Source organism: Chaetodon trifascialis, chromosome 4 (genome assembly GCF_039877785.1).
Source record: "Chaetodon trifascialis isolate fChaTrf1 chromosome 4, fChaTrf1.hap1, whole genome shotgun sequence".
NCBI classification, from domain to species: domain Eukaryota; kingdom Metazoa; phylum Chordata; class Actinopteri; order Chaetodontiformes; family Chaetodontidae; genus Chaetodon; species Chaetodon trifascialis.
In genome coordinates, this window is record NC_092059.1 from 17,643,371 (window position 1) to 17,666,191 (window position 22,821).

The following is a 22,821-nucleotide window of genomic DNA, read 5'->3' on the forward strand; positions in this document are numbered from 1 at the left end:
GTGTTTTAGAGATTCCAGACAACTAGCCACACCAGGAACGGGTCATTACAAGAATGTTAAAGAGCAACCACACTGTGGAAGGCAGACATTTCTTTTGAATAATAAAATAATGATGACATTAATAATTTAGGTAACATCCACATAAGTGCTGAGTAGCCCTGACAAAATACAAACCCCTGTAGTGATATTGTAAAAAATACTATAGTCATAAATACAATCTACTGTTGGCCAGCCGACAATGCGACGATAGCAAAGATAAGTGCTACAGATATTGCAAAAGCGGTCGGTACAATGTCAGGAAACCCTTAAAATAAAATAACTTTATTATAATAATACTTTACCTGATATGGTAGAATATATAACAAAAAATAGAGATGGGTTTTCCTAGGATATACACAGTATATATTTCATATATAAGCTGTATATAGTGTAAATGTATATTTAATAGCGTTTCTTGATGTTGTGACCACCCATCTTGTAGAAATCCTATCACTGGAGATAAAGATTATTAATCATTATTAAAAACAGATAACTCACTTTTGGACGCCACACAATAAAAGTCCCTTTACGAATTTAATCTAATTAATATCACAGTAAAATTACAGTGATTTTATCAAAAGTAAATGTTTGTCAAAGGAAAGATTGTGAAACTAAAGACAGCAGTGTGTTTAGAGTTGTGTAACAACAGCATCTGGATTAAAACCACATCTGGCCTACCGCCTGCGTTTCTGCACGATGTCGATGGGCCGGTTGACGGCGCACGGCGACCCACAGATATTCCCATTCCTCACTTTGAAGTAGCGATCCTGGACCGAGGGGGCCAGATACACACAGTTAGTTGGTAAACTCATGCTTGTGGTTGAGTTCGTTTTCCTTCTGTTTTGTTCTCCACTAATCTTCCTCTTCCTCCTCCTCCAGGCACTCCTCTATTCCTCGGCTCTTGTGCGCTCTCTCCTCTCCCTTCTCACCACACCAGGTTTCCATTGACGCGCAGACAGACAGAGGAAAGCCCTCCTCAGTGTGTTCCAGCATCATGTCTCCAGTCCAAAACAAGTAGAGGTTGAAGAAAGGAAGGGGGATCAAAGCAGTGTGGCTTTGAGAGTCATTTCCTCAGTAACACTCCTGTTTCATGCGGCTTGGAGAGCTGAACGAGTGCGGTGAACTCAGGCTGCTGGTCTCAGATCCACATTGAGGAGTTGGGAGCTGAGCTTTCTCTCTTCTCTGGAGATACACTCCTCCCTCTCTCCCTCCCCCCTTCCTCCCTCTCCCCCTCCCTCTGTCTCTCTATGGCTCTCTCTGTCTGTCTCCTCCAGCACATGGAGTCTTTAAAAAAGACATGAACTATGTGCGGTGTGTATGTGCAGTGTGGATGTACGTGTGTGAGTGAGGGATATAGAGGGGGTCTGTGGTTGTAGTAGTTGCATCACGTGTATGTGGGGGTGTGTGTGTGTGTGTGTGTGTGTTTGTGTGTGTGTGTGTGTGTGTTTGTGTGTGTGTGTGTGTGTGTGTGTGTGTGTGTTTGTGTGTGTGTGTGTGTGTGTGTGTGTGTGTGTGTGTGTGTGTGAAGTGAATTTGTGCAGGGTGTATGTGTGAGTGTGTGTGCGTGCATGCGTGTGGTAATGCATATGCACAGTATGTGGTAAATGTGTGGTGTATGTGTGCAGTGTGTGTTTGAAATACCAGCACACTGAGGGGGGAAACTCTCTGAGGCAGTATGCCTCCTGTGGATATTTTAACTGTTTACAGGCTCAGCACACACACACACACACACACACACACACATGCATTTGCACACATACACAGACACATCATAGTTGAATTTCTTTGGAATAAAAAATGTTCAAGGTTTTTCAGAATACAATCCATCACATCTAAATTGTAATGTGTTAGTGATCGCTGTCTTTTCATGGACGTGAATGAAGTGCATGCAGAAGCAAGTACAAACTCATTCATGTACGTCTATTATTTTCTATTATTCAATACGTTCTTATTTTCTTGGTGTGTTTTTAGAACTTCACCATATACAGTCCATTTCCAACTACATCAGCAGGTACGGTTGTACCTACCTACGTCTGAGCTCCAACCTACAGTGAGCTCCAGCAGAAGAGCACCAGTCAGTCCCACCACAGGGAGTCAATGGACTTACTGGACCTGATGATTTCACCAACTGACCGTCCGCTGCTGTCGACACTGTGGGCAAATATTTGTCTTTTGAGACACAGGGCAGACGGCCGAGTTGGACGTGTTGGCAGGCGCGTGGAGAAAAAACTGAGTTGCTAAAGGCTGAGTAAAAATGGTGACATGGTGAATCAGATGTTTTCTCAACCTACAGCAGAACTGACCAGGTTCAAGTGAAAGCTACTGTCTGAACTTTCTCCACTCTAGCTCTGGTTATCAGTCATGATTTAGGCTAATTAAAGAGGTGTATTTTTATGGAAAATTTCTATACTGTATAGTTCTTGCCTGGAAACTTATTGATTGATTTTCACTCAAGACTTTAGTTTCATTTCACCAAATTCAGGCCTTTACCCAACACCCTGTATATACTTGCTTAATTTGATTGAAACGTCACGCTTATGCTCCTGTAAGCTGCCATATTATGCAGGTTGGTATTGGATGATATCGGCTGTGTTCTCATATTATTTCATTCACACACTGGGTGAAGTTGAGTGCCTGACCTGGGACTAAACAGATGGCTCAGTTGTTCAGAAATATGAAAACAATGCAAGGCCATCAGGCAAAGACTTCCCTGCATTTTGTGGAGACAGAAGCTCCCTGTCTAGCTCAAATGGAATTAGGGGCCCAGAATTCATCATCAGAACTGCTTGACAGATGGTCAGATATCTTTAGAAACCACTCTCTCAATACCTTTCAGGTGTGTGGGGGCTTTGCCTGACCACTTCAAAAGAGCCAAAGATTGAGCTTCTCTCTCAAGATCTCTTTTTCATTCTTGGCGTAATATTTTCTCTTTTTTCATGTGGACAACCAGCTGAAGCTGAGCCAGTCCATTGTGCATAAACAAAACCCTGGGACACCTGAACATTTTCACCTGGGGGGAGCAATGTGCTCCCAAGCCAAAGGGGGAATCCATGTTTTTTTGGCCTCACATTCGGAGGTGCTGACCCTCATGTGAATCACCTCACAGTCAGCTACAAACTGCCCCTGTGCATGCTGTCAGTGATGCTGTCCCCAGTACACTGTATTCCTGTTGCAAAGCCAAAGACACCCTGATGGACATGATAACAAAGCAAAGTAAGGGAGACCCTTACAGGAGTTAAGGCCACACATACAAACCCCTCCACTGATAAGGTGGTGATCTGTTCAAATCTCACTTTGAAGATTGCTTCTTGTGAACTTTCCGAGATCTGCGCTGACTTAGCCATGCAAAGGAATAAAAGCTACATTTGAACCACTGCAACAACCTCAACAGGACTGAATGCAGACAGACAGAGGAAGCATGGACGTACAACAGCTCACTTACTGTACATCCAAAACCACACAGCCTACTCCTGATTTTTGTCTTAGTGAAACTAAACTAAAACACTGAACCCCTCCCATCAATGCTCCCCTCCCTCCTCTTGCAACGTGCTTGTGAAACATGTTGAACCTTGAAAACAGATGCAGGGGTGGAGGTTTGCTGAGAGCGAGGAGCTTGTGAGGCCGCTGTGTAACCAAATCCTCCAGCCAAATGACTCGTACGGTCCAGCTGGCTGCTGCCTCCTATGACAACATTACCACTGGTAATGAGAATAAGCTGTGAGGGGGAAGTGTCATATATCTGTGTGCATGAATGTGTCTGGGAGTGTGACAAAGCACACATGCAAGTGTTTGTGTGTGTGTACAGTATTAATACAGTATTAATTATTAATTATATTGACCTTTTTCTAAAATGTCAGATATTCTCTGCACATGTGCATGTTGTGTTTACTGCAGTGAATTTGTGACAGCAGAGAAGATACAGACTTGCACCACCTTGTGGAGAAATCTTTAAGGTGACGCATTGATTTGCATGCATAGAGCAGTGACTTCCCACCATGTAGTCTGTAATTTTTGTGGTTAATTTCAATGTTTAACATCCCTTTCACCCGGCAGGAGGTTATCAGAGAACTGCTGTAGTGTTCAGTGTTCAGAAAATCTGCATTCATCATGCATTGGCCATAGGTCACCAATTAAAATCACAGTGCAAACAGAAACAATCACAGAAAGAATCCTTCTGATTTATGGCAATGTGACCCCAAGCCCAATCCTTCTAATCAGAACATGTGAAGCTTTTATCTCTCCATTCTTTTAATTGATTGAAATGCAGCATTTGCAGTGAACTAAGGCCCTGTGTTAATGTAGCCTCAGTCAGTCTACTGGCATATACGTCAGTCATGGTGGTTGCTGCTTAGTTCATATTTACGTCCTCCTGTAGGACTGAAGTCACGCCGTTTCTCCTACGCCTCCCACAAAACAAACAACCTGCAGCTGCCACTGACCAGGCTGTGTTATTTCAGAGGGTAGTGTCTGTATATTTTGTCACTTTTTGCTTTTAATCTTTATTTTTCCAAGATAAGTTGACCAAGCATGATTCAGCATTATCAGACCTGCAAACTAAGAGCAGGTAGGGGAGTCCGGGGCCATTCTCTCCTAGAAGAAAAGTTTACTGATTTTTATGTGCTAACAAGGCCTTTTGGAGCAAAGTACCAAAAGTAAAAGTACACATTATACAGAACGACTTGACAGAGCAATATATATTATACTTGGACTACGATTAATGGTGCATTAATGTGTTTATTGTTTTAATGTGAAGTGAAGGTGGAGCTCATTTTAATTTATTTATATATAGTTTATATCTTACTTTACATACTGCTGATAGCTTGTATTGTTTGGTAGCATGCAGTGGAGTGGCAGTAGAAGTAACAAAAAATAGAAATACTCAACTAGAAGTATCTCAAATTAGTATGTAAATACTCGAGTAAATGTGCACCCCCTCCACCCAACCACATTTTAAAAACAACTCTCCAGATATACAGGAATCGCGTGAATGGCCTGGTTGACATTAAAAATGACTGCCGCCACCCAACATCCAAATTCAGTTCACACAGATGGATTCATCTGATTCATCAGAGAATGCTGATATTAAGCCAATATGTGAGTATCGTCTGGGCGCTGCTGAGGCAGTCTGCTGAAGGAGGACTGTCTATCCAGTAGAGGTCACTCTGTACCTAGAAACTAGAGTATGTTCACATATAGGAGCAAAACAAACACACGCATGCAGACACTCTAAACACAAACACAGAAAGAAGGCAAGTACTTATTACCACAGTTAACAATAGAAACTCACAGTTGGGTCACTATCATCACACCTACTGTTTTCTTGTGTTACACTGACAAGATGATATTGAAACAGTCAGAAGGGGATAATGTGAGAGCTGAAATGTTTCACTTCTAAAATTGAAAACAAAACTGGCTCAAGCCTTCATAAACCTCTCTCAACTGAATTTCCACTGCTGGTAAAACACAACACCTAACTTGCCAATGCGACCTCAAAGTACAGCAACTCTCTGCTGGAACAATCAATATGGATTTTGGGATGGGTGGTTGTAGCAGGGTGCAGTGTGTGTGTGTGTGTGTGCGTGCGTGCGTGCGTGCGTGCGTGCGTGCGTGCGTGCGTGCGTGCGTGCGTGCGTGCGTGCGTGCGTGCGTGTGTGTGTGTGTGTGTACACGAGAAATGAGAAACACATGTCACATTCACGTGTCATGTGCAGCCAGGCTGGCGGAGCAAAGCCAACTATTCCAAGCTCGGGGGTTTTATTTTGGGGGTCTGTTGTGTTATTGTTGTCCCCCCTTACTGTATCACTCCTGCTCTGCTTGGACTCAGCTGTGGCTGCACTGGGTCAGAAAAAGTCTTCTCCTGGGAATGCACTGCATGATAATAAGCTGGGACCAATATGGACATGACCAAGCTGCTTAAGAGAAGGCGATCTGAGAGCCTTAGGCCTGTTTTGCACACTTTAACCTATAAATGATCTGGCTATTTTATACGTTTCTGTCATGTGTTTATTTAAGAAGAAGAAAAAAAACTACTACTAAACCACTATTGACAGGCGAGTCTAGTTTCACAGATAAGATGCCAGATAAGACCGTTAAGATTTTACACACCACAGCGTCTTTGAAATGTAACATGAAACCCAAAAGATGCTCACTTCAAGAAAGCATGGGCTGTGGTCAGGTGGTTGCTGTGGCCTGTGCGTCAGTTCGACAAGACTCAAGAGGATGACAGTATCTGAAACAATAGATTCTGCTTGCAGCTGGGAAGCAAACTTCTCCTCTTTGGCAACAAAGACATTTGTTTGTCATATCTGATATATGGTAATCAGCACAGCAAGGAAATGTGCAACCTTAAAACATCCTTTTAATCACACTCTTAGCTGGCAGGTTTGAGTTTGAATGGGATGAGCGACTGTAGGATGCTGCTACCATAAACAATGCTGCACCATATTGTTTGAGCTATACTAAAAGGTGCACTCCAATAATAATCAATCAGTGATGAACAACCACAAGTGTGAAGGAGCGGTATCACAGGTCATTCCTTCCTGCAGCTGTCAGACTACACAACAAGAACTGCTGAAAGTAATTTGTTGCTAATTTATCTGTAAATCATCTATAAATTACCTGTACTATAATCTGGGAAATAACTGGTGCAATAATCTGTGCAATTCATCCTGTGCATAACAGTCTGCAAATACAATTTATAATTTAAGATAATGTGTATTTTTATTACACTCTTTTGTATATGCTTGCTGTTTTTTTTACCTAATTCTATCTTTTACTGATGCTGCTGTAAATTGGAATTTCCCCTTGTGGGAAAAATAAAGGTATATTGAATTGAAATGAAATGAAATGAATTGAATTGAATTGAATTGAATTGAATTGAATTGAATTGAATTGAATTGAATTGAGATACACTTTGTCTTACACACGTGACTTCACCTTAGGGCTTTCAAATCCACACCTACTGTGTTTTTCTTTAGTCAGGCGGCATAGTTTGATGTACAATTGCAAGCAGCAGTAATTATTTTGGGGGGTTTTCAAAGGTCAAACATCTTGTTTCTATAGTTTATATTTCAATTCATGAAAAGGACAACCACAGGTGCTACGAGCAACATATACAGTAAAGTCTACTTCTGCACCAAGGCCAGTTCTGTCAGAGAAAATGAATGTTAGAATTCTTAGTTTCCCTCTTCTTTAACTGTATGGTTCTGGCTCTGGATGATGGCAGTGAAGGTGTGGCATGTGTTTGTGGTCGTGCTGGGTTGTGATATGGGAGGCTGATTCAACCACTGACCCAGCAGCAGAGTGGAGAGCTGGGCGGTGCCCTCCAATCCCAGCCCAGCTTAACCTTACCAGGACTCAGGACAGGAACAGGCATGAACACACAAGCATGAAGACACACAAAACACAACACACTGACACGCATAAAAATATGTGACGCACACATGCACAGACACACAGGAGGCAGTGTGTGTTTGTTATCAGTGTAACATGAGTCCATCCCCATTGCAGATCAACAGGCGGGGCTATCTACCCACCAACAGCCTCCCCTCTGCACACAGACTGACAACTGTGTAGAAGACACACTGACAACACACACTCACATACATGCAGTGTCAGAGAAAAATGCATTATTCACAAATAGCATAGAAGATAGAAGCATATGTACTTATAATAATGTAAACTCATCCTGCATGTGCAACTTCCTTTAAAAGGCTCCAACACAAACATCTCCAGATGGTCCAACACTCACGTCCGTGCTCTGTGTTCAATCAGCAACATTTGTCTCAGGGTCATCCAGCAGAAAAAATGTCTCTGGAAGTCTTTCAGCAAAAACAGGAAGTATGCCGAATGAAACTTGCCACAAACAAAACTAGCTTCCTCTCAAAAGAGGTTGAGTAAAATGCCAGCAAATAGAAAAACAGTGCAGCTTAACACCTTCAAGTCATACACTTGGCCTCAATACTGAGGGCACTGAGCAACACACATCCTGCTACATGAAGCCACACAGCCCTTTCTGCAGGTCACAGACTGCATTAACTTTTCTCTAAAATACACATGATGAAAGTTCCTGTGTTTCCCCATCAGATCTTCTACTCTTAGGTCTCATCACTCCGATGAACACATTACAGTTTATGAACACACTGGCAAACCTTAACCTGCCTTTTCCATTTCTGCTGCAGTGAATAGGTGGCATGTTACAGCTACTTGACAAAGCAAAGTCACTGGACTCATCCTGTGATTTGTTTCTCACTGGTTAATAGAGTTCCAACATTGAAGTTGTAAACTTTCTGAAAACTCCCATAATCCAGCTTGGAGCTTAATAAAACTAAAGTCCCTGAAAACCAAACCAAAATGAATATGGCTTGTATCAAAGTCTGTCATGCCAGTACAGTACTTAAACCCAAGTTTAAAGGACATGAAGCCACACTGTCAGTAATTTTAAACTGCAGCAGACAAAGTCAATACACCCGTCTTGAGTTGTCTGATGATGTGAACATGCTGTCAGAGGCTACCTAAATTTCACAGAATACTTTGCAGATATACAGAACGAAAATGATAGTGATACTAGGACCAGGAAGCAAAGGTGTCTGGATGAGTAGAAAGACAGTTACTGCAAACTCAATCTGCATTCTGGTCTCTCATCTACCACTGAGCGTGCAGAAATTGATTTATGTGCCTCAACAGACTTCTTGTGAATGCCAAAGCACCTTTAAACTAAAGCAGCTGCTCTGGACTGACACCAAAACCTGATATTTACAGTTGATGTTTTTTTTGTATTATTTTCTATTTAGAATTTTAAACATCACATTACTAGAGAATTAGAGTCTGTACGAACACAGCTGAGGTTTTAAGAAGATGAATATCCAATTATCCATCTTCCTTACTTTCTCATGTCACTGTGTAGTGTGTTTAGCACAGCAGCTTGTATGAACATTCCTTCTCCTGAATATGAGCGCCTAATGGATGCAGGATGGATAGTTTAGGAACGTACCCCAAGCACGAGTGTCTCCGACCGTGTCCGAAACCAGTCGGTGTCCCTTTCCTTGCCAATCGGAGATCTTTGTTCATTGTCCCTTGAGGTCCTGACTCATATGAGTCACTCTGGGCTGTAAAGAAAATAACCTGAACATCTGAATCAAGCCTCTTGTGTAGATTCTTGACTTTAGTCAAGGCAGTCTGTTACTTTTCTCCCATGAACCACTGGGTGGTTCAGGAGTGCATCCATGAAGTTTTGTGCTGCAATAAACTAAAACAGAGCAAAATTCCAGATGAGACACGAAAACAAAGCTGATGCAGTCAGACGGAGGACAAATCTGATTAATCCTCTGCGCCTCAGGATTCAAGAAAAATTGTTGAGGAATGTTGTAGAGTTCTCCACTGAGGTTGCAGGCAAGCCTCAACAAGGCTGACTGGAGTGTGATATTCAATTAGTCTCTCCAGAAGAAAGAAGAAAAACGGAGCTGTTGTCACTGAGGACTCAGCAACATTGAAGTATTTCCCTCAGTTATCTCTTCTCTCACTGGCTTTCTGTTGTAACAACAACAAACATTGTGACATTGACTACATAGCTGAAAAGGTCTTCAGTAGCACAGCTCCAAATTGTCCAGGGGAAAACTGATGATCTGGACAGAAGTCTGAAATCCTTTCAAGTGGCTTTGTTACTCGACTTCTCTGTCAGTCACTCACTCAGTTTGCAGGAAAGGGGAAGGGTTGAGTTGTTGCTGAGAGCAATGACACTCGCGTCAGTGCAGGCTGACCTCTTCCTCCAGCAGTGTGAGAGCTTGCAGAGTCCCCTGAGGTTGTTGAAGACAGCCCACCAAAAACTCAGGAGCTGTCAAGGAGTCTGTTTTGTACAGGATATCCAATGGCAAGAGAAATATGCAAGAACTCAGATTAACTGTTCTGGCATCAAGTTACAGGTTGATCCTCTTTTAAGCAATATTTTCAGATACTCAAGGAAAAGCCAAGGCACTGAGTGCTGACCCTTTATGAGATTTGAGACTGAAAATACTCCTACATTACAGTTACAGAGGAACATTTTGGTGTGTCCCAGCTAGTGAAAGAGGGCTCTGACTCCGCTGCGTGGCTGGCGGGTGTTTTTTGTCTGGCAGAGCTGGCTCGGCTCAGCCTTCGTTGACACGTGAGCTCAAAGGGCCGCCTGACCCGACATCCCTCTTCGGCTTCCCTGCAGCTACATAATTACAGGGGGATATTGTTAGAGTTGGTGCCGGGCAGGGTGGCAAGGGGGGGTGGGTGGTGGTTGAAGGGCATGAAAGGATGCACAGCAAAACCTGTTTCACAAAAGTGCTACACAAACACAATCTCACTCCTTAAAAAAGTATAAACAGTTGATTATATTTTCAATTAATCAATTAATTGTTTAGTCTACAAAATGATGAAAAATAGTCAAGAAATACCCATTACAACTTTCTACTGCCCAAGACGACCTCTTTAAATGTCTTATTTTGTTTGATTAAAAGCCCAAAACTTAAAGATTTCCAATGATATAAGACAAAGAAAAGCAACAAATCCCCCAGAGAATGTTTGACATTTTTCACTAGTTAGCTTAAAAAATGACTGAAACCATAAATCATCATCAAAATACAGCAGTTTTTTTCTATCATTCTTCTGTCATTCCTCAGCTTGATGTTGTGGAGGAAGACTACATATTGAAAACAATAACCAACCAGTCCTAATACACAAGACAATTTTTCAAGATCCTGCTCACAGGGGGACATCCTGGGGGATCCACGGGGGTATGTTGCTGCTACTTCCCAAACCCTACATGAAAAGCAGAACTCAGGAAGTAAAAATCCATCTACAGTACCACTTAAAGAGTCTGCCAGAGTGAGAAGGGTAGAAGAGGGGTGTGAAGATATATTTCACAACTTCTCTACACTCATTAACTTTTCACACATTATGTGATAGTACAGTAGATGCTAAACCATGAGATGGTGCTCCAACCAATAGACTACTGGCGCAGAGGTGAGACGACACCAGTGCTTGTGCACACATTCACGTCCTCCATCTGGAACCTGACAACAAATTCCCAGAAATAACGTTTTAACCTACGGGACACAGCAGTGAGATCTCACCAATACAGAGGTGTTAATATCCTGTGTTTGAAATCAAGTCTTTTTGTTGGTGTTGGTACGAATGGCACAGAAGTAGACACGCGAGCCATAATACAGAGTCACAGTAAAACCAACACTTAGCTTTAGATTGAATCAACAATGAGAGTGATTCATCAAAACGTGGCCCAAACGATATATATCTTTTATGTGTTTTTAATTTTTATTTCCACATGGCTTTCAGTAGAGAGCACTGGCCATTGGCAGCAGTGACGGCAGGGCCCGTGTATCTAGGTGCTGGCAATTAAACATTTCAGACATTTCAGCTTCTGATAGATGGACGCTCGTTGCATGGCAGCAGTCAAAGCCACCACAACCACTTCCCTAAGCACTGTGTGAACACTGCAGACTAAAAAGAGGATGCTGTACAGAGAAACATGACGATCTTCTAACTGTGGAGTGACTTATTTGTCATCTGGTCAGCACATTTATTGTCTCATAACAATAACTAGTTAATAACTAACTAACTATGCAAAGATAAATAAACTGACAAAAGAGCCTGATTTTCCCTTACAGTGCATTTTTACTCATTTAAACATCTCAAATGAAACAGCTGCTCAACTACTGGATATTGATAAAGAGGTGTAAACCACTCATCATCACTTTCATGTATTGCATACCGGGGAGATTTCCAGTTCTAAAATAATTGCTTGATTTTACTCTCTGACAGCTAGTGAAATTTGGTCGCCTTCAATTACTTTTCTCTGAAAACAGGCTGTCAATTAAACAGGCAAGGGAGTGCTTCTCGTTAGATTTTAATAAGAAATGTGTTGCCGAAACAGGCTTGAACATTAACTGGATTAATGAAGAGTAATGAGAGGGAGCTTAAGTGCTGTGGCAGGCTCTGTGCATGTGACCAAAATAATTCCAATGAGACTGCCACACTGAACACATTATAATATCAATATTCCGCTGGGTTTTCCATGGTTCATAAAGAACTAGATCATTTCTTTTCATTATTTTTTTAATAATAATCTTCTGTGTGGCACAAGGGGGAAAAACCACAAGGAAACCACCAACACTGCTGTTACAAACAGTTTGCAGCCACATAAAGGAGGTCTTCTCTTTCTCATTGAGACAGCATGTCAATAATATGAAATGACTGAATAATATGAAATAACAGCTGTGGGACATGCTGTTATTTGTCTCTATATAAGTCCTCTTGAAATGAAACAGCTGAATGTAAGAGCAACAATTCAGATCATAAAGCAACACTGTGAGTGATTGCAAAAATAGACCATAATAATGTTAAAGGTCAGTCAGAATTTTCTACAAATAATTGAATTTAACAGTTGCTTACACCAGCCTATGGTCTAAACTTCAACTGTCATGGCCCTAGAAGTAGCTTTTACTGTCTGATTTTCACTCATGCAGCATTCCCCATGTTTCCTCAAATTACCTACAGGTCATGGTTGTGTACTTTCGGAATCTATTTCCTATGTCACTCCCGATCAACACTCCCTTTTCCATAATTAATTTGTATTTTAAAACGCAGAAATTTACTTCATAAAGGCTCTCTGATACCTATACTCAACATTCTGATCTGAAAGGGCTGATAACAACCATTAATCACAATACATACTGAACTTCAACAGATATTCTTTACATAACATTTATGCTATCTGAGACATGAAACACCAATTTAGACAATGTCACAAGAACATTTAATCTGTTCCATCTGTTCTGACGTACAAGAAACACATGCCGCCTGTCTTCAGTCATGAGGAATGAGTGAATAAATGATGGTACAGCATGATGCGTCAGCTTTGTGTTTACTGTGGCGAGGTGTTCCTCATCCCACTGAACTTACTTTGTCTCTGCTAAACAGAAACCTCACGTCACAGATATGATCAATCAGCATTTTCTCCTCATGCATTTGACCTGTTGCGGGCCTGCTGAATGCAGCACTGAATACCTCAGGCACAAAACAAGACACTCTCTTTCATTACAAGAACAACTAGGTTCATTGAGATGACACCGGTGCCGACGTCAACAAAATCATGATTTCCCACAGTTACCTTCTCATCAGACAATGGGGCTTTTTTTGCCACAGCGAACCCATGACATAGATTTTGATGACATGAAAAAGCAACCCTACTTCTTACAGTATCAAACGCACGTAGCTTATTCAGCTAATTAAAGTTCAGCTGGATCACATTGTCAAAAAGACTCTGAAGGTGACTCTCAACCTGTGAGGTTGTACTCTGTGTGGGACTCATATATGCATCTATCAAATTTGACGTTTTCTGTCCGGTTTGATGTATTTGTGTACTCTGAGGTTGTACAGAAGTTGGAAACAATTTTCCTTGCAGAAGGACAAACACCTCTAAATCTAATTTCAAACTGCTTCAATCTTAACCAAGTACAAAGTAGCTCCTCTAGACAAAGGCCTGTAAATCCTGACCACAAAAGCCTCCTAGTCATTAACACTACCTGGGTGTGTGAGCCAAGGTGAGGCGCCTCTGCAGTGCAGTGCTACAGTTCATGAGGAGCTTCATGAGCAGAGGAGAGAGGAGTTTCAGGGAAAACCACAGGGGGACATCCTTGGGGATGCACGGAGCAAGCCAGATGTTGACTGCGGTTTCAGATGGATGGGCTGAGGGCTGCTGAGTGGGAAGGAACCAGCCTCCCCAGAGCTTTGCCAGAGGGCCTCACTCATGCTGCCATGTAAGGGTTTAACAAAACCTGGTCTCTTATACTAATCTCTTGCTCAGCCCTGACAGGTGGTTCAGGTCATGCATCTCAAAGCAGTATTCTTCAAAGGAAATCATAAAACAACTCTAGATACCGTCTTGCGATGATGCTCTTCATACTCAGAGACACTTGTGGGAGTCTCTAAACTTTTCAAATCCACTCTTACTTTACAGCTTGAGAATCTTCATTATCTTTTCTCAGCAGAGCTATCTGCAAGCACAGTTGATGGACATGGACATGAGTGCAGGAGTGAGCCCTCCCCTCAGCAGTAAGCCCTGTTTACATAGCACTGAGGCCTGCCTAAATATGGCCAGGCCTGATTATAGCATTGTCAGCTTGCACCATAGGTGAACTAGCTGTATCTAGCACTCCATTCATGCAGGAGTAAACTGGCAACCGCCAAGCACACCAGTTTACATCTGTTTCTTTCCTCAGTGCACAAACATTAACCCTCTGCCTTTGTAGAAACATGCCAGAGCTGTGTTGAAGCGCGAGGCTACAGCCTGCTGGTTGTGCTGGTCAGTGGGGCTGCTAAAAACAGAGCTCGCTTGAGATAAAAGATAACAGGCACCCTGGAAATGTCACTTAAACTCTTAGTTGTATCTATAGTGCTTTCCCAACAAGGCTGTGGGGTGATGGAAAAACAGAGATCAAGCAGAGTTTCATCTCTGACCCACAGACAGCCAGTGAACCAAACCTCCTCTACCCAAAACAAAGCCTTGCAAATGCAGCCAAAATACACAAACTGAAGTCTGCTTGTACCTAAACATTTCCCTTGATAAGAAGCATGCTGTACATATTGCTCCTTCCTTACATGCAGTTCAGTTCAGTCAGTCAATACTCTGAGTACACCTCACATGTAACTTGCAGAACATTCTTTGTCTGTTTCTACCAAACACTAGACAGGTTCACACCGTGTTCAGTTACAGGGATCCGCATCGTAAAGGTTGCCAATTGTTGGCTGTGTGTCAAGGTTCAGCTGCATATGGGTGACAGCAGAATTTTTCCTGATGCTTATCACTGATGTGCTCAACATGGCAGCAGACAAAAGCAAATATGACCCTTACACTGGAATATTTTGACTGTAATTATGATTGGAGAAGGCATGCTTTTGTAAGAGCTTGTTAAATTAAGTACATTTCAGTCTCAGCTCTACAACTCCCACATCAGAAAATAGATCAAGATAATGGGACTCTAAATCATATGCTGAATTTCAAATCTTTCTAACTGCTTCATCCATTATGCAGTGCTTCAACGACTTTATGCAAGATCATCTTTCTTTTCACGCACTTTTATGCCTTCTTTGTTATTAAGATGTTCATTGATAAACCATCTCTGCACTGCAATTATCATAGATCACCTGTCAATCAAACAGTAGGACTACAATGTCTTTATGCTCAGGTTTTACTTGATTGGCTGATGAAATCTGCGTTTCTGTGGGTCGTGCTCTTTCCTTTGTCTGCTCTATCACAGAAACATGAGAGCTGCACACACTAAGCACTGGCAGCAAATGTTGAAGCTCTTGTTAAATATCTATAGGTCAAATTACTGTTATTAATAGCCATAGATGTGCCATAGTAGGCTGAGTGGTGTGATTAATCCTGAAAACTTAGAATTATTGCCTTTAGTCATGCCTCTAAAGTACCTAAAGAGCATTAACATCTTTATGGCAAATCAGAAAAAGAGTGGAATATTTATTATTCACTTTGTCATTATATCTCTTTGTCACTCATCCATTTTAATGAAGTATTAAAACTCTGAGATAGAAGGGCTCTTGAGCCTGAGGGGCTGACTGCCAAAGTACTGATTTAACTCAGGAGGGGTCAGGAGGGGTCACTGCAATGAGCTCACTAACAAAAACACAGCTGTTGTATGAAGTGCTGCCAAATGTGACCAGCAGATGGTGCCCACGCACAAACTGATGCAAACAAATGCACTAATAAGGAAAAACCCACATGGCATGAACTCAGTACAAAATATCAAGTCATCCTGAGGGATTTTGACTTGGAAAAATTCAACTTATTCTGTGATTTCTGGAATTTGGGGAAATGTTTATCCAACTTACAGCATCACAACTGTATCACCAGTATGGCCACAGCGTGCTGTCTACCACTACACCTGTGACTGAGCGAGGGGCTGACTGAGTGGGAGAAAAGCATTCAAAACGTAAAAAACTACAGACAGCGTGGGCTCAGTCAATCAAACGGTTGCCATCATGAGTCAGTTGAGAAAAGACGAGGAGCTGAAACCCATGTCTTTTCTTGAAGTGACTAATGCCGGGATATGTGGAATTATTTATTCGACTGAGTCACAAACCCTTCCTCCTCCCACCGCCAACTCCAGATCAAACACACACAAATGCACAGCCAGGGCTGGTTGATCTGACACACACACACACACACACACACACACACACACACACACACACACACATACATACATACATACACGCTTAGTTAACGTCATTTGTGGGGACATGACAGACTAAATTTAATTTCCTGACGACTTAAACTAACCTGACCACTACTTAACATAACTAAACAAACATAAACATAAACATAACCCTAAGCTTAACCCATGTCTTCACCCAAAAATTTAATGATTCATGGGGTCCAGTACTGTTTTCCCAACAAAGTTGTGAGTGGGCTCTTCTGGTGTTGGAAACCCATCCATCCATTAAGCTCCAATATCTGTAGGTGTAACTACATCATACTGCCCCTCACATACTTGAAATATTTTTAATAAAAAGGGATGGAAACAACCTCACTACATAAACAAAATTTCATTTCATCGACAGACCTCTCTCTGCTTAAGCCAGCAGCAGCTCCAGTTGAAAGCTTCTTTCTCAAGGCTATGTTTTTAATAAAAAAGAGATTTCCTCTAAAACGTGTGTATTTTCAGCAGTTAAGCTTCCATAATGAATGACTCTTCAGGTGCTTTGTTGCAGTGCGGTGAAGGAGACAGACAGAGACCCAGTCTTTCACAGTAGGCGACAGGAGATTTGGAGCTTATTTGGTTGCAAATGGTGTAGAACAGCTCTACACAGAAACTCACTAATTCTACAACTGTTTCCAAGGACTAAATCTTATCTGATGTAAACAACAAAAAAGTCACAATCAACTGCACATTTTTCTTATAGCTCTTCAGTGATTCTCTGGACACTTTAGCATGCAAACCCTTTTTAATGAGGGAAGCACATGGTTGTCTGTAGGGTCTGTGTGCTACAGGCATCCAATTGACACCCATTAAAGAATGTAGTGTGACCTCACACAGCCGTTTGATGCACTTTGATGAGATTTTTAATCTTTAAAAGTATCTACTGATGTTGTGTGCAGCTCAGACTAAATGCAATAGTGTGTGTGTAGGCAGTTTAATGACTGACGATAGTTGATCAAGGTGACTGACAAGTGCTAGAGTGGGAACTCGACAAGCTGAAAGGGAAGGAGGGCTGAAAGACTAATGCATTCACTCCATCAAGGAGAAAAACTGCATATTTGTATCTCTTGAAGAAGAATAACTTGATTTCAGCATCCTTCAGTCACTTACAAAACTAACCATCAAATTAATCTTTTCCACTGTGAAGGTTTATCTTCAGTATTCTTTATTTAAATTTTCCTCCAGGGAAAAATTTCATGACTGGTGATAAAATATATATATTAAAAAAAATCTGAACAAGACTTTCATTGAGAGGCTGTGGCTCAATTTAAGGGCACCCCTAGAAGGTGGAATACTGCACGACAGTACACAGACACACAGACACACACACAATCCTCTGTTACATTTAAGAACAAGCCAGAATACACAGATACACAGATACACAGACACACACACACACACACACACACACATACACATACACACAGCCATTCCCCTCAACTGAACCTGGGTGAAAAATTGATGAAAAGATGAACACTATGTTCTAAATATCAACTATTGCCAACTCACAGTCATGAGCTTCAAGATGTTGCCTGTAACTGAGTGCTATGAAATCAGTAAGAAGCTAGGATTACCACCAACCAGTCAAGGTGCAGTTTACATCCATGTCTGTCCAGACTCATATAATATATGTAGTAAAGAATTTAATAAAATGTATTAAGTGTATTTTTTGGTGAAATGGAAGTTATCACGGGGCTGCACCGTGGTGCAGCAGTTAGTGCGCGTGCCTCACAGCAAGAAGGTTGCCGATTTGATTCCCGGGTCGGGCCTTTCTGTGTGAAGTTTGCATGTTCTTCCCGTGCAGGCGTGGATTCTCTCCGGGCACTCCGGCTTCCTCCCACAGACCAAAAACATGCTCATTAGGTTGACTGGTGACTCTAAATTGCCCCTAGGTGTGAGTGTGAGTGTGAATGGTTGTGTGTTTGGCGACCGGTCCAGGGTGTACCCCGCCTCTCACCCGTTGACAGCCGAGATAGGCTCCAGCCCCCCCGCGACCCCGAAAGGGATAAGCGGCATAGAAAATGGATGGATGGAAGTTATCACTATATTGCCATGTATGATTCCAGAGAATAATTTCCAGTGAGAAACACACTGTCTTCACTTAGAGATTATTTTTCCAGGAGGACAGAGGACTGATAGAGAGCTTCATCACATGGTGCAACAACAATCACCTGAAGCTCAATATGAGCAGAACCAATGAGCTTGTGGTCGACTACAATGCTTCAAATATGGATGTTGCTGCAAAGAAGCTAAAAACTGTAAAACGTGGATGCTTCACACATATCTTCAACCCGGCAGCACAGAAGATCTAAACAATCACCACAGTTTGAAGGTGGACAAACAAGATCAGTGTCACCAACTCACCATTTGACCAAATGTGAAATATGGTCACAGTCTCCCCTTCTGTTCCTGAGTTACAGTGTTGAATAATGGCCAGAAAAGCTGACTCTTGACCTTTTGGATACAAAATGTCATCACTTCATCATTTTATCCTATGAGACATAAATGTGAAATTTTGTATAATTAGCATATGAATGCTTGACTTATGGCCAAAAACGTGGTTTGTGTGGTCACAGTGACCTTTGACCACCGAACTCTAAAAATTTCACCTTTGAGGCCAAGTGGACATTCATGCCAAATTGGAAGAAATTCCCTCAAGGTGTTCCTGGGATATCGTGTTCATGAGAAAGGGATGGAAGGACGTATGGACTAACAATCCAAATACATGATGCCTCAGGCCCCAGCTGTCACAGAGGCATAATTACAATCCCTGGACATTTCCCTGAATCTCATTATACGCAGACTAACACTGTCAACACACCAACCACATATCCAAAAACAGTTACAGCATGTGCTGCACTCAACTGTGATACACTGATTAATTGGAATCAAAAACTAAACCATGATGTTCCATCAACACCAAGCAAAACTGGTTAAGAATTAAACTCCCTCCAAATGACTGAGAATAACCTGCATCAAAAAGAAATAAAGAAAGGTGTCGAGAGAAACATGCGGAGCTCTTTCTTAACTCAGACACTAAAAGAAATCTGCGGTCACTCCAAAGATGAGATGATTGCTTGGTAGGCAGCAGCAGCAGCAGCAGCAGCAATAGTAACACTAGTTATGATTATAATGAATATAAATATCTATTTATTTGGTCCAGAAATGCACCTCAGGCACACAAGAGGGAGAGTCACTGACTGCTATGCTCTCATATTGTCAGAAGAGACAGACTTTCTCCATAGCACTAAAAGGATAACTTTGGAAAAACCAAAAAAGACCAATAATGTGTTAGTCCTTCTCTTAATCCCCAAGCCCATTTGTTCCTACTGCAGATGTGAATCTTTAAGAAGCAAGAGCCACAAATATATAGTTTAATTTCTTTCAAGAAAGGCCAAATAATTTCCAGAATAGATGGGCACTGTAGTCAATAGTTGCTGTTTAGTGTTGTTGGGGACTACTTTAAACTGTAAATGTGGTATACTGCTGAGTATTTACAGAGGCAGAAGAGTGTATGTGGGATGGATGCAAGATAAATCACAGTCCCCACATTCATCGTAAAGAAGAAAAATGTATTTATGTGCAACAGAGTGGCTGATTAATTTGTTTCAGCAGAACAATAATGGTGCTGTATGCACGGAGGAATAAGTGCTGAAAATATTTTTTGTTAGGATCAATTCATTGTTGGCTTCTGTCTTTTTATGTGCTTTGTTGACAGAAAGACAACTACAGAATATCACCTTTGTTCCATCTACTGTGAGTAATTATTGCACGTCTTCTGTTCATGCTCAAGGTTTAAGTTTAATCTGCTGTTGAAGTGCTATTAAGTTACTTAGTATGCCTAAAATGTAATGCAAAGGTAAAAGGGTGAAAAACAGATCCAGTCACAGAGTGAAGAGAGATGCACAGAGCAGTGTGGTAAGCTTGTCCAGATGGAATCATCGAGTCCCAGCCAGCTCCTGGGGAGGAAGAGCCAGGAACACGAAGAGGCTCATTCTGGACAACTTCCTCTGGAAAGGGCCAAGAGCTGGGATCAAAGCCAGCATCCTATGTTGTAGAGTCTCTCACCAGGGTTTTAGCACATTCCCGCTGATCAAACGACCACAGATCACATCTCCCCATTTGTATCTGCCGGTGTCCAAGTTCAAATGTTACATGTTTGCTTTCATGGCTGGTTGTGGAGCACCAAGTAAGCCTTGTTTTGGTCTCCAATTGATAGCCTGTACGGCTGGAAATAACACCACAAAGTCATGACATTAAACACACTTAACACATTCTAGAAACCTTTATAGAACACATTTCTCACAGCAGACCAAGATGGTCTTTTTTTTGTCTTTCATACCTTCAATTCATTATTTTTGGAAGATTTATTTTTGTTAAATATAAATATTGTACTAAATATATTCAAATTCAGGATGAGTCATTCATTAATTTAGGACAGTTGTTGCTTAAGGTTCCTAATTATTCAAAATGACTCATTCATCATATTTTGCAGCCGGCGCTCTGTGTTGGGAGGCAATTATGATGCTAAAGATAATGACATACCAGCAAAAAACACGGTGCTGAATGTTTAGTGTTGGTGGTGATATAAACAAAACCCTCCTGAAAAATTCAGTTGATTCATCAGTTAGTCGATGAACAAAATAATTCAGAACAATTTTGCTAAATGACTAATCATTAAAGTGATTTATCAGGCAAAAATATTCATTGGTGAAATATATTAAACACTGTGTGAGAAGTGGTGGCTTTTCTATGTTTTATATCATTTTAAATTGATTATATCTTGGTTTTATAATGGTAGTTGGACAAAACAAGCATTTGGATAGTGACCTTGGGCCTCTGGCAGATATTTTTGTGATTAACCGAATAATTGACAAACTGATCAATAAGAGCACTGTAGGATTTTGTTCTCCCAAACCTCATTAAACCTGCCTTCAGTAAAGGATTTGCATTACGCTTCTCAACACAAGGACAATATTAAAAACATTTAAAGAAAAAAACTACAGTAACATTCCTGCCCATCAGCATCACAAAGGTTTCCACATAAGTACATATCTTCAGTCACTTCTGGGAGCCAAGCGCAACTAATCTGAGCTATAAGCCTGAAGTGCAGCACTTCTCAACTAACAATAGTCCACAACATGACACAAATCCATCACTTATAAGGACTGTCCATATGTCTTGTGAAACCTTGTTGGCAGGCTGTCAGCTTTGTTGTCTTAGCGGTTATCATCTGGAGCCTATCCCAGCTGTCAACGGGCGAGAGGTGGGGTACACCCTGGACCGGTCGATATTTGACCCAACTTGTGTATATTACAACAAAGGCTGTGTCTTGCTCTTCTACCTGTTTATCTGACCTTAACTTTGGGGTAAAGTGAGGTGACTCTGATGATGAATGCCTGGGCCAGACTGTCAGCTAGAAAAAGACTCAACCATCACATCTTTCATCACACGGCATCAGATCGAGCTGTCTGTCAGGGTCTGCTGCATCTCCTAGGCAACTGGGAGCCCCTCAATGGCAAACAGTGGGTTGTTATTCAAACAGGACATCTGCTGAGGCTCTACCTCCGCTTGGAGACCTTGCATGCGCCGGGGCTGCAGCCACACAGCTTGTGTAGTTAAACACTGTAGATCTGAAGATAATTGTCCAGGTGATACTGAAACACGTGATGAATAAAACTATTTTCATCATGTCATTGATTATATCTTCATCTATAAATACTGAAAGGGCTTCTATAACGTCTAACAAGTTTATTGTACTTAAATAATAAGAGGACCCAAAAGGATTCCTTGAGGAACGCCTTTGCAAAGGGTTTGTAGTAAAAAAGAAGTACATTTCTGAGGGAATCTGAAGGTGGATATGTATTTTAACTCCATATGGCTCAATCTGCTGCTGAAAGAAAAGATCAGAACAAATGCAGCAAACAGGGGCAGAAGCCCATATGGCACTTAGTTTGCTCTGCAGAGTTTGTTTTGTAAGAAACTGTTACCGCTTTGGTTTTATCAGCAAACACTCCGTGGACACACAGTTTAAACCCCCAAAGGGCAAAAGTCAATTGTAACAGTGGCTTTGAGGAAAACACAGTGCATACAGGATGTGATTTGATTACCAAAAGAAAACAGTTTCTGATTTATGTGTCTGGAGCAGGGAGCTAGCATAGGAGGGATTGTAATCAGACATATCATATTTCAGTGCAACTGAAAATTTGAAAACAAAATGTCCTGGAGAAAAGATGAAAATCATGAACAGTGAAATGTTTTTGTGGCACACTCAGGCCATTTTGCTGTCATTTGTAAAGGTTAAACAAATCAACCACTGAATGTGCAGCATCATGTAGTTGTGTCCTTGTCAACAGGATCTTGGTGATCTTTGTCAGGCTGTCTTCTAAAAGAGGCATTAGATAACTTGCAATGTTCAAGTTAAATTTCTGAATATTATTGCAATACGAAATGACAATGACACCCATGTTAACACCCCCTGTCCTGACACTCCGTCAGCCTCTCAGCAGTTCTCAGTGCT

The 22,821-nt window shown here is 41.5% G+C and overlaps 1 protein-coding gene across 4 annotated transcripts in view; it reads right to left on the reverse strand.

Moving 5' to 3' along the window:
* pde4cb (phosphodiesterase 4C, cAMP-specific b) overlaps positions 1-22,821 on the reverse strand; it is a 72,286-nt gene that overhangs the window by 31,181 nt on the left and 18,284 nt on the right. Inside the window, exon 1 of one of the 4 annotated variants that reach the window (XM_070961884.1) lies at positions 9,032-9,620. The exons of 2 other annotated variants lie outside the window; for them this stretch is intronic. In XM_070961884.1, the coding sequence (XP_070817985.1) occupies positions 9,032-9,108 (77 nt within the window). In that variant the 5' untranslated portion in view covers positions 9,109-9,620. Of the gene's footprint in view, positions 1-717; positions 1,170-9,031; positions 9,621-22,821 lie in introns of those variants that run through there. One more of the 4 variants, XM_070961883.1, reaches the window with a different exon arrangement.